The 12,805-nt window shown below is 46.4% G+C and overlaps 1 protein-coding gene across 4 annotated transcripts in view; it reads right to left on the bottom strand.

Annotated features, from left to right (window-relative positions):
* The window catches only part of CENPC (centromere protein C), a 316,155-nt gene that overhangs the window by 170,805 nt on the left and 132,545 nt on the right, over window positions 1-12,805 (bottom strand). For all 4 annotated transcript variants that reach the window (XM_077275003.1, XM_077275008.1, XM_077275016.1 and 1 more), the window contains one exon: window positions 9,529-9,607. In XM_077275003.1, coding sequence (XP_077131118.1) covers window positions 9,529-9,607 — 79 coding nt within the window. The remainder of the gene's footprint in view (window positions 1-9,528; window positions 9,608-12,805) is intronic.

The following is a 12,805-nucleotide window of genomic DNA, read 5'->3' as shown; positions in this document are numbered from 1 at the left end:
TGTCCCTTATGCAGAGAGGCATATAACTGTTGTCACAGTGGTTTATGATCCATGTTGGCCTGAACATTTGTTTATCTGTTCACTACATTTATTGCGTCCTGCTGTCTCAACTTAGTCTGATTGACTGCTAAGAGAGGAAAAAAAAAAAAAAAAAGTAAGATCTAAGAACTAGCCTCCTATATATTCAGACACACATCGGCAGGGGTGAGTTTGGGGGGTAAAGTAATTAAATAAATCTATTCCCTGTTCAGAACAAATATTCATCATATGCATTTGTAGAATCTATATCCTGGCTGCTGCATTCACTCACGTTCACCGCCCTTGCATTAACTCTTTAAACTCCATTCATATCGGCCTCGCTGTCCTTTCCTCTCCTCTCCTATGTATAGCACTTGTTCACATTGCTTAACAGCGCAGATCCATTCAGTCCCACCATCCAACAAATGAGACGCTCTCACAAATCTCTTAACCATCTGCTCACTCTTTCTATCCTCCTTCCCCTAGTCGCTGGAGACATCTCTCCCAACCCCAATATCCCATGCATGCATTCTGCCTCTTTCAACTGTGCCCTTTAGAATTCTCACTGTCTGTGTAATAAACTCCCTTTCATCCATGACTTCTTCCCTTCAAAGGGCTCATACTCACTTGTGAGAAACTCGGATGAGTCTCGCACGGCAATACCTGGCACTCAACTCAGGAGCGGAGCATGCGGCTGCATGTATTGCTATGCGGCCGCACGCTCCGATCTGAGTGTCGGCAGCAGCGCCGGGTATTAACATACGAGACTCATCCGAGTTTCTCGCAAGTGAGTATGAGCCCTAATTCTCTTAACCTCCTGGCTCTTACTGAAACCTGGATCCAGCAGTCAGACACCACCGCTGCTGCTGCTCTTTCATATGGTGAACTACACTTTTCTCATATCCCAAGATCGGACAACAGAGCAGGTGGAGGCGTTGGTCTGCTCCTATCAACCAAATGTGCCTTCCAAATTATCCCCCCAAGTATCCTCATTTGTCTACCCTTCTTTTGAAGTCCATGCTGTCAGGCTCTACATCCCCTTCTCCATGCGAGTGGCGGTGGTGTATCGTCCACCCGGCCCCTCATCAGATCCTGGATCACTTTGCCACCTGGCTTCCACACTTTCTCTCATGTAACATCCCCTCCCTCATCATGGGTGATTTTAATATCCCCATTGCTTTTCCCCTCTCCCCATCTGCTTCTCACCTTTTATCTTTAACCTCCTCTTTCGGCCTCTCGCAGCATACTAGCTCTACAACACATGAAGACGGAAACTCCCTCGACTTTGTCTTCTCCCGGCTTTGGTCAGTGGACAATTTCACAAACTCCCCTTTCCCGCTCTCTGACCACAACTTTCTTTCATTCTCTATCAAGAACTGCCATCCCGCTCAGGTCACCCCCACTTTCCACACTTATAGAAACATACAGGTCATTAACACCCAGAAACTTATGAAGAATCTGCAGTCCTCATTGGCCCTTATCTCCTCCATTTCATGTCCTGATTCTGCACGGAAGCATTACAATGACACCCTGCAAAGTGCCCTGGACTAAATTGCACCTCCAATACATAGAACAACTCGGCACAGACGGCGACAACCGTGGCACACTCTGCAAACACGTGCCGAACATCTGTGGAGAAAATCTAAACTATTATAAGTTCATGTTTAAAACATACAATTTTGCCCTTCACCTCTCAAAACAAACCTATTTTAACACCCTCATCAACTCACTGTCCAATAACCCTAAACGTCTCTTTGACACTTTTCTTTCCCTACTCAACCCAAGAGTGCAGGCCCCAACCACGGATCTCCATGCTGACATTCTGGCCAATTAGTTCAAAGACAAAATTGACCACATCCGACAGGAAATTCTCTCCCAATCCCTTCATACCATGCACTGTCCTCCCTCCCCCACTGCATCTAGTTCTCTCTCTGACTTTGAACCAGTTACAGAAGAAGTAATCAGGCTCCTTGCATCTTCTCACCCGACCACTTGCACCAGTGACCCCATTCCGTCCTATCTCCTTCAGTCCCTTTCCCCTGCTGTCACCTCTCACCTAACAAAAATATTCAACCTCTCTCTCTCTTCCGGTATCTTTCCCTCCTCATTTAAGCATGCCATCATACATCCATTACTTAAAAAACCATCCCTCGACCAAAACTGTGCTGCTAATTATAAACCTGTCTCTAATATTCCCTTCATCTCTAATCTCTTGGAACACCTGGTCCGCTCTCAGATAACTCTTCTCGACCCTCTTCAATCTGGTTTCCGCTCTTTACACTCTACTGAAACTGCCCTCACTAAAGTCTCTAATGATCTACTAACAGCTAAATCTAATGGTCACTACTCCATGCTAATTCTCTTGGATATCTCCGCAGCATTCGATACTGTGGATCAGCAGCTCCTCCTCACTATGCTACACTCCATCAGCCTCAAGGACTCCGTTCTCTCCGGGTTCTCCTATCTCTCTGACCGCTCCTGTATCATTTGCGGACTCCTCATCCTCTCATCTTCCCCTTACTGTTGGGGTTCCTCAAGGATCAGTCCTAGGCTCCCTCCTCTTCTCTTTGTATACTGCCCCAATTGGACAAACAATCGGTAGATTTGGTGTCCAGTATCATCTCTATGCTGATGACACCCAATTATACACTTCTCCTGATATCACGCCTGCCTTTTTTAGAAAACACCAGTGATTATCTTACCGCTGTCTCTAACATCATGTCCTCCCTCTATCTGAAACTGAACCTGTCAAAAACTGAACTCCTCGTGTTCTCTCCCTCTACTAACCTACCTTTGCCTGACACTGCCATCTCCGTGTGTGGTTCCACCATTACTCCCAAGCAACATTCCCGCTGCCTTGGGGTCATACTTGATTCCGAGCTTACATTCACCCCCCAACATCCGATCACTGGCTTGCTCTTACCTGCATCTCAAAAACATTTCCAGAATTCGCCCTTTTCTTACTTTCGACTCTGCAAAAACTCTTACCGTTTCACATATTCATTCTAGTCTGGACTATTGTAACTCTCTACTAATCGGCCTCCCTCTTACCAAACACTCCCCTCTCCAATCTGTCCTGAATGCTGCAGCCAGGATCATATTCCTCGCCAATCATTATACCGATGCCTGTACCTTGTGCCAGTCATTACACTGGTTACCCATCCACTCCAGAATACAGTACAAAACTACTACCCTCCTTCAAAGCATTCCATGGCTCAGCACCACCCTACATCACCTCCGTGGTCTCAGTCTACCACCCTACCCGTGATCTCCGTTCTGCTAATGACCTGCGGTTAACTTACTCAATAATCAGAACCTCCCACTCACGTCTCCAAGACTTTTCACATCCTGTGCCAATTCTTTGGAATGCACATTAATACGATTAATCCCCAATCCCCACAGTTTTAAGGGTGCACTAAAAAAGCATTTGTTCAGACTGGCCTACCGCCTCAATGCATTAACTCAACTATCCCTAGGTCGCCCATTCAAAAAACAAACCATAATCAGGTTCCTCGCAACATGTTCTCATACACTTTATGCAGTTAATTAGGCCTCTGTGTCTATACTGTTACATATTTAGGCTGTTAACTGGTTCATGCAGCTTTACATGAACACCCGGATCCTTACACTATGGCTGGTCAGAACAACGAACGCAATTGTTACCATCCATCTCTTGTGTCTCCCCTTTTCCTTCATAGTTTGTAAGCTTGCGAGCAGGGCCCTCACTCCTCTTGGTATCTGTTTTGAACTGTGATTATTGTTATGCTGTAATGTCTATTGTATGTACAAACCCCCTCTATAATTGTAAAGCGCTGCGGAATATGTTGGCGCTACATAAATAAAATATATATATACTAGATGTTTCCAGCCAGCTAACGCTCGGCACGCTCATTGCAATCTAATTAACGCTGCTGGTGATTAAACTAAAGTAAATAATGACAACATTCAATAGCGCTTACGCAGGTGGTAAAGTAACTTAAAATGAAGTTAATAACAATAGTGTGGCAATGTGTTGGGGGCGGGATTATGTGTGGTGATGTGGGGGGCGGACGGGATTGTGTGTGGTGATGTGGGGGGGCGGGATTATGTGTGGTGATGTGGTGGGGGGGCGGGATTATGTGTGGTGATGTGGTGGGCGGGCGGGATTATGTGTGGTGATGTGGTGGGCGGGCGTGATTATGTGTGGTGATGTGGTGGGGGGACGGGATTGTGTGTGGTGATGTGGGGGGGCGGGATTGTGTGTGGTAATGGGGTGGGCGGGATTACGTGTGGTGATGTGGTGGGCGGGCGGGATTACGTGTGGTGATGTGGTGGGCGGGCGGGATTACGTGTGGTGATGTGGTGGGCGGGATTACGTGTGGTGATGTGGTGGGCGGGCGGAATTACGTGTGGTGATGTGGTGGGCGGGCGGGATTACGTGTGGTGATGTGGTGGGAGACGGGATTGTGTGTGGTGATGTGGGGGGGCGGCATTATGTGTGGTAATGGGGTGGGCGGGATTATGTGTGGTGATGTGGTGGGCGGGCGGGATTATGTGTGGTGATGTGGTGGGGGGCGAGATTATGTGTGGTGATGTGGTGGGCGGGCGGGATTATGTGTGGTGATGTGGTGGGGGGCGAGATTATGTGTGGTGATGTGGTGGGCGGGTGGGATTATGTGTGGTGATGTGGTGGGCGGGCGGGATTATGTGTGGTGATGTGGTGGGGGGGCGAGATTGTGTGTGGTGATGTGGTGGGGGGCGAGATTGTGTGTGGTGATGTGATGGGGGGGCGGGATTATGTGTGGTAATGTGGGGGGGCGGGATTATCTGTGGTAATGTGGTGGGGGACGGGATTATGTGTGGTAATGTGGTGGGGGGAGGGATTGTGTGTGGTAATGTGGTGGGGGGGCGGGATTGTGTGTGGTAATGTGGTGGGGGGCGGGATTGTGTGGTAATGTGGGGGGCGGAGCTACTGTGCAGGGGCAGGATTAGCGAGTAATCACGATGATATATATATATATATATATATATATATACACACACACACACACACAGTATATATATATACTTCCGTCTGTCCTTCTGTCTGTGACGGTTATTCGTTCGCTGATTGGTCTCGCCAGCTGCCTGTCATGGCTGCCGCGACCAATCAGCGACGCGCACGGTCCGGAAGAAAATGGCCGCTCCTTACTCCCCGCACTCACTGCCCAGCGCCCGCATATTACCCTCCGCTCACACAGGGTTAATGCCGGCGGTAACGGACCACGTTATGCCGCGGGTAATGCACTCCGTTACTGCTACTATTAACCCTGTGTGACCAAGTTTTTTTACTATTGACGCAGCCTATGCAGCGCCAATAGTAAAAGCATCTAATGTTAAAAATAATAAAAAAATAAAAAACGATTATATACTCACCTACGCCGCCTTTCCCGCTCCTCGCGATGCAACCGGCACGTTCCGGTGGCACAGATGGTCTGGCAGAAGGACCTGCCATGACTTCACGGTCATGTTACCGCGACGTCATCACAAGTCCTGCGCGGAAAGGACCTGCCGTGACGTCACGGTCATGTGACCGCTATACGGTCATGTGACCGCTACACGGTCATGTGACCGCGACATAATGACAGGTCCTGCATGACAAGGACCTGCCGTGACGTCACGGTCATGCTGTGAGCATGGTGTCAGGAGCTTTCTGTAGCTTGGTAATGTTGAGGCGTCTATAAGACAGCTATCCACTATCAATCCTATAGTTTGGTAAACAAAGACTGCCAGAATAATGCCTTTTATTAGAAATAAAACAAAACAGTTCTATATTTTTATTTAAAAATAACAAAAACACAGTTATAACACCTAATACCACCGAATCCCTCGCCTCCTGCAATCAACTAAAAATTAAAAAACAATACCCCTCACCTCTCCATCGTTCAGTCCCATGCCATAATCCATGTCTAGGGGATGAATAGTTTTCAACCTGGACAGTGAAAATATGTGCTGATCGCCGTCTGAGAGCCGTCTTCAGCACAAGGGAACAGCTTTCTGTACCGCTTCTTCCCTAGCATTCTTCCGTGTGGTACTGATGCGGCACACGGCTGCCACGTGTGCAGCAAGTATTACACACATGGACACTAACATCTCCGGTATCGGGTTTTCTGGTACCGCAAATATCAGGATGTGTGAAACCGGCCTAAGGCCAAAGTCACACTACCGTAGAAAATGGCTGAGTGCTATGCAATAAAAACATCGCATAGCACTCGGCCCAGTGTTATACTATGGGGCAGCTCAGATCTGTCATTGGGCATGAGAGAACAATCACAGCATGATGCTATTGGCAGTGAGACTCTGCTCACTCGCACCCATACAAGTCTATGGGTGCAAGTGAAACATCGCACTGCACTCGAATATCACCCGAGTGCAATGCAATATACGCCAGTGGTGCACAAAACTGTGGTTGACCACACATTTTACGCATGCTTTAAAAAGGACATCGCCTATCATAGGCGAAACGGCATCCACAGTGCCTCCATCTTCTGTATTTTAGTGAATCTGCCACATGGTATTCCATCTTAATCAGATATTACAGAGATTTACAAGGAAACACCAGTTTATGAGCTCAGGATAAGTCCTTACTCTGATTTTTGGGAGGCAGAATGAACAAATCGACATCAGGTAAAGAATTGTTTTTATATATTTTTTACGAAGTTGCTAGTGCAGTGTAAGTGATTAGACAACTTTATTCTTCAGGTTGGTACGATAACAGCGATACCAGATGTTTGGCTGCTATCACACACACTAGAAAACTTTTTTTTATTGCGCGCCACCATATTTTGAGAGCTACAAATTTTCTATATATCTGCTGACAGTCATGTGAAGGCTTGTTTTCTTGCAGGACATAACATTTTTTGATCCCTTTCTTTTTCCAGTTTTTGGGACGTAGAAAGAACAAAATTCTGCAGCTCAGGAATTGTTTTTCTGTATTTTTGTTCTTTTAATGCCGTTCTCCAGATGGTACAATTGATAAGCCAGCTTTATTCTTCATGTCAGTACGATTACAGCGACATAATTTATATTTTTTTCATGTTTTGCCACTTTTACATGAAAACCTATTTAATAGAAAAATGAAATATTTCTGCATTTCTCTACTGATTGAGCTGTATGGCGACTTGTTTTTTGACGGATAACATGGCGTTTTTAGCTGTACCATTTTTATTTACATTGAACGTTTTGATCCTGTCTTATTTCACTTTTTTAGCATGACAAAAAGGCATAATTTTTTACCTAGTTTATCGTTTTTTTTTGTTGTTTTTTTTACAATGTGCACTGAAGGAGTTAACTAGTCTCCTGTGGCCCCGCATGATCACCATGATGTATCCATACTTCAAAGGTCGGGTACCCCTATCAGACCAGGACGTACAGATACCTCAAAGGTTGTGAAGAGGGTAACTTATTTATCGGATTTCTGTTATTCTGTACTGCAATGCATTCGACCTGTTTGTTTGTACTGGCAGAACGCCTGTTAGACCCAATTTCTGGCAGGCAGATCCGGAAGTCCTTCTCACACTATTTTGTTCAACCAATGAGAGAGTTATTCTATTTACTGTATTTTTGCGGATTATAAGACGCACCCCAAATTTTGAGGAGAAAAATAGGGGGAAAAAAAAGGGTCGCTGCTGAAGGAGGCAAGAGTAGAGCGTTGCTGAAGACCGCAGGCTGAGATGAGGGGGTGTTCGGATGCGCGCCGCTGCCAGAGTTCGGTGATGTGGGGACTCTGCCGATCTGCCGATATTTTGTGAAAGCCCAGAGCCCCCGCACTTACATGGTTTACTATGCGGTGGACTCCGGGAAAATGGATGTCGGGGGAGGCCCATGCGCAGATGGAGATCTTGGCACCAAGATCTTGGGAGATGAGATCTCAGTTCACTGCATAGTAAACCATTTAAGTGCGGGGGCTCTGTGCTTTCACAAAATGTCGGCAGAGCCCCCGCACCACCGAACACCGGCAGCGCAAAGTATCGGATCTAATCCGATACCAATACAAGTCAATGGGACTCAAGTCTCGGACGGTATCCCTGATGGTTCCCAGGGTCTGAAGGAGAGGAAACTCTCCTTCAGGCCCTGGGATCCATATTACTGTGTAAAATAAAGAATTAAAATAAAAAATATTGCTATACGCGACCAATCACAACAAGCCGTGACGTATATATAAGGCATTCAGGATTTGAAAATTACGTCACGGCTTGTGATTGGTCGCGTGCCGCCCATGTGACCGCGACGCGACCAATCACAACAAGCCGTGACGTAATTTTCAGGTCCTGAATGCCTAGAATTAGGCATTCAGGACCTGAAATTACGTCACGGCTTGTTGTGATTGGTCGTGTCACGGTCACATGGGCGGCACGCGACCAATCAGAAGCCGTGACGTCACGGAAGGCAGTTAACGCGCGCATTTTAAGCAAAGAAGGCTGCCGGTTCCCTCGGTGAGGTGCAGGCTGCGTCGGAGAGGTGAGTATAGCAATATTTTTTATTTTAATTCTTTATTTTACACATTGCTATTAATCCCGATACCGATTCCCGATATCACAAAAGTATCGGATCTCGGTATCGGAATTCCGATACCCGCAAGTATCGGCCGATACCCGATACTTGCGGTATCGGAATGCTCAACACTACTTATAACCTGAAGAGTACGGTATGACATTTGATATACCAAGTCTTGCATTTTTATGGAGACAGAATATAAGCTGTATTTGAAAAGACGTTTTGTGCGTTTGTTTCATGCGGTTTGTAATCAATTAGAGAAGAATCATTCTGTCAGGTCAATTTTATTGCACAATAAACTCCGTAAAAGTAAAATCCAAATTTTAGTAACACAGGAAAATGAATGGTGTCATACAAATCTACAACTCAACTTGCAATAAAAACAAGCCATTATATGGCTAAAGGAAAAAAAAAAAAGTTATGGCTCTTGAAAGGGAGTGAAACAAAGGCGTAAAAATGTAATAATAAAAATGGTAACAAAGGGGTTACTTTACTTTTACAGCCATTCTGGCTGCGAGACTGCTTAAATATCATTTCTTTTGTAACAAACATAAAATAAGGATTTTTGTGTACGTAAAATCCTTTTCTCCGAGCCAATCACTGGGGGACACGGGACCATGGGTGTTACGCTGCTGCCATGGTCCTGTGTCCCCCAATGAGGCGTAGGAGAAATAGGGATTTTTGTGTACTCACCGTAAAATCCTTTTCTCCGAGCCAATCATAGGGGGACACAGGACCATGGCAGCAGCATAACACTCATGGTCCTGTGTCCCCCCCCCCCCCAATGAGGCGTAGGAGAAATGTGATTTTCTTCTTGTTCATCACAGCACTGCATTTAAGGTAATCATGACACTATTACTAGGAGGGGCTTTTGTTCAGGTCATCTGCTTACAAGAAATAAGCATCTCTAATTCCACTACTTTTATTAAGGAATCCATTCACATCTGTTGTGAAAACTAGAACTTTACATGAAACCCAATACCAGGAAATACTAACCTTCCAGCTGATGACCTCTTTTCAGACTTCATTTGCGGAAGACTGGTAGATTTAATCAAATTAGTTTTTTCTTGAATTACTATAAAGAAAATGAAGCTGTAAATTACTAGTCTATAAAAATGTACAAATCCTAACAGAAAGCATGTAAAAATAATTAACGAAGAAATAAAATTAAAAGTAGATGCAGATCTTAATTTAAGGGCTCCTTTTCACTTGCGTGAAATACGGGCGAGTCTTGCAGGTTAAAACCCGGCTCTGCCGCCGGCACTCCAGAGCGGAGCGTGCAGCTCCATGTATTGCTGTGCGGCCGCATGCTCTGCTCTGGAGTGCCGGCAGCATAGCCGGGATTTAACCTGCGAGACTCGGCCGTATTTCACGCAAACGAAAAGGAGCCCTTAGAGGCAAACCTTTTTCGGAAAAACCACAAAAAATTGGGAGAAGAAAAACAAAAGAAATGTGTAGTTACATTAAGGCTGTGTGCCGATGATTGGCTTTCAGTGAGTTTTTGACACTGACTCGGCAAAAATACACAAAAACGAGAGTTTACAGTTTCATTAAGTGAATGAGATTTATAGAAATCTCATGCCCACTGATTTTTTCTTTGTTTTTAAGGCTACTTTCACACTAGCGTCGTGCACTGCACGTCGCTATGCGACGTTGCAGCGCTCCGACGCTAGCTGTGGAAGCGCCGCACAACGGGGGCAGCGGATGCTGTTTTTCCATGCATCCGCTGCACCATTGTGAGGTGCGGGGAGGAGGGGGCGGAGTTCCGGCCGTGCATGCGCGGTCGGAATTGCTGCACACAACGCACAAAAAAACGTTACAAGCAACGTTTTTTGTGCCTGTGGTCCGACGCAACCGTCGCACGACGGTTGCGACGTGTCGCACTGCGTCGCTAATGCTAGTCTATGGAGAAAAAACGCATCCTGCAAGCAATTTTACAGGATGCGGTTTTTCTGCAAAACGACGCATAGCGACGTGCAGTGCACGACGCTAGTGTGAAATAGGCCTAACTCAGTGTTAACAGACTCGGGTAAAGTGTTTCAAATATGCAACATGTCAATTTCTCTTGCACATCTGCTGAGTTTTATGCGCAGATTTTCCCATAGACTTGTCCTAGATGCAGGCAAAACCCAAAAGTAAACGAAAATGAATTTTTTAGGGTAAGTTCACACTGGGCGTTTTTGCTGCGGTTTTTTGTTTTCAGCAGCAAAACCTGGTTTCTTGGCAGGAAAAAAGCTGCACCAAAAATGCACGTTTTAGTGCATTTTTGTTGCGATTTTTGTGCGTTTTGGGGGCTAACTTGTGTCTCTTTGTGAATGCTAATTAAGATGAGTGCCTCCAGAAACAAAAAAAAAATACTTCCTGTAGAACCATACCGCTAGATACTTTGAAAAGCCGGTAATTCATGTGCCGCTACAGTAAAATCACACTGACCGGTTAGAATAGAATAGATATATACACATAGATATACAGTTGTCAGTGGCACACATTATCTATGTAATATAAATACACTGCTCAAAAAAACAAAGGGAACACTAAAATCCCACATCCTAGATATCACTAAATGAAATATTCGAGTTGTAAATCTTTATTCATTATATAGTGGAATGCGTTGAGAACAGTGAAACCTAAAAATTATCAATGTAAATCACAACTAATATCCCATGGAGGTCTGGAGTGGGAATAATGCTCAAAATCAAAGTGGAAAATCAAATTGCAGGCTGATCCAACTTCAGTGGAAATGCCCCAAGACAAGAAAATGATGCTCAGTAGTGTGTGGCCTCCACGTGCCTGTATGACCTCCCTACAATGCCTGGGCATGCTCCTGATGAGGCGGCGGATGGGCTCCTGAGGGATCTCCTCCCAGACCGGGACTACAGCATCCGGCAACTCCTTGACAGTCTGTGGTGCAACGTGACGTTGGTGGATGTGCGAGACATGATGTCCCAGATGTGTTCAAAAGGATTCAGGTCTGGGGAATGGGCGGGCCAATCCATAGCTTCAATGCCTTCATCTTGCAGGAAGTGCTGACACACTCCAGCCACATGAGGTCTGGCATTGTCCTGAATAAGAAGCAACCCAGGGCCAACGGCACCAGCATATGGTCTCACAAGGTGTCTGAGGATCTCATCTCGGTACCTAATGGCAGTCAGGCAGGCGGTCATGCAGAAGAATGTTGCAGGCAGCAGATCGCTCTGCACGGCGTCTCCGGACTTTGTCACTTGTGCTCAGTGTGAACCTGCTTTTACCTGTGAAGAGCACAGGGCGCCAGTGGCGAATTTGCCAATCCTGGTGTTCTGTGGCAAATGACAAGCATCCTGCAAGGTGTTGGGCTGTGAGCACAACCTCCATCTGTGGACGTCAGGCACTCAGACCATCCTCATGGAGTTGGTTTCTAACCGTTTGTGCAGACACATGCACATTTGTGGCCTGCTGGAGGTCATTTTGCAGGGCTCTGGCAGTGCTCCTCCTGTTCCTCCTTGCACAAAGGCTGAGGTAGCGGTCCTGCTGCTGGGTTGTTGCCCTCCTACGGCCCCCTCCACTTCTCCTGGTGTACTGGCCTGTCTCCTGGTAGTGCCTCCAGCCTCTGGGACACTACGCTGACAGACACAGCAAACCTTCCTGCCACAGTTCGCATTGATGTGCCATCCTGAATGAGATACACTACCTGAGCCACTTGTGTGGGTTGTAGTGTATCACTTCATGCTTAACAAACCTATTTTAACACCCTCATCATCTCACTGTCCAATAACCCTCAACGTCTCTGACACTTTTCATTCTCTACTCAACCCAAGAGTGCAGGCCCCAACCACAGACCTCTGCGCTGACTAATCTGGCCAATTGCTTCAAAGAAAAAATTGACCATGTCTGACAGGAAATCATCTCCCAATCCCATTACACCACGCATTGTCCTCCCTCCCCCACTGCATCTATTTCACGCTCTGACTTTGAAACAGTCACAGAAGAAGAAGTGATCAGGCTCCTTGCATCTTCTTGCCTGACCACTTGCATTAGTGACCCCATTCCATCACATCTTCTCCAGTCCATTTCCCCTGCTGTCACCTCTTGCATAACAAAAATATTCAACCTCTCTCTCTTCCGGTATTTTTCCCTCCTCATTTAAGCATGCCGTTGCAGCGCCCCCACACCGCCGCAGGGCCGAGGGGTACCCGGAGCCGGGCCTCTGGGTCTCAGTCCTGGGGTTGTCACGGTGGCTAGACCCGGTCCGTGGCCCTGTCTGTCAGTGGGGGACGTCCGGTGCAATAAGTGATGA

The sequence above is a fragment of the Ranitomeya variabilis genome, chromosome 1, assembly GCF_051348905.1.
Source record: "Ranitomeya variabilis isolate aRanVar5 chromosome 1, aRanVar5.hap1, whole genome shotgun sequence".
In the NCBI taxonomy this organism is placed as follows: domain Eukaryota; kingdom Metazoa; phylum Chordata; class Amphibia; order Anura; family Dendrobatidae; genus Ranitomeya; species Ranitomeya variabilis.
The sequence above is the reverse complement of the archived record's forward strand: the minus strand, read 5'-3'. Positions and strand labels throughout refer to the sequence as shown.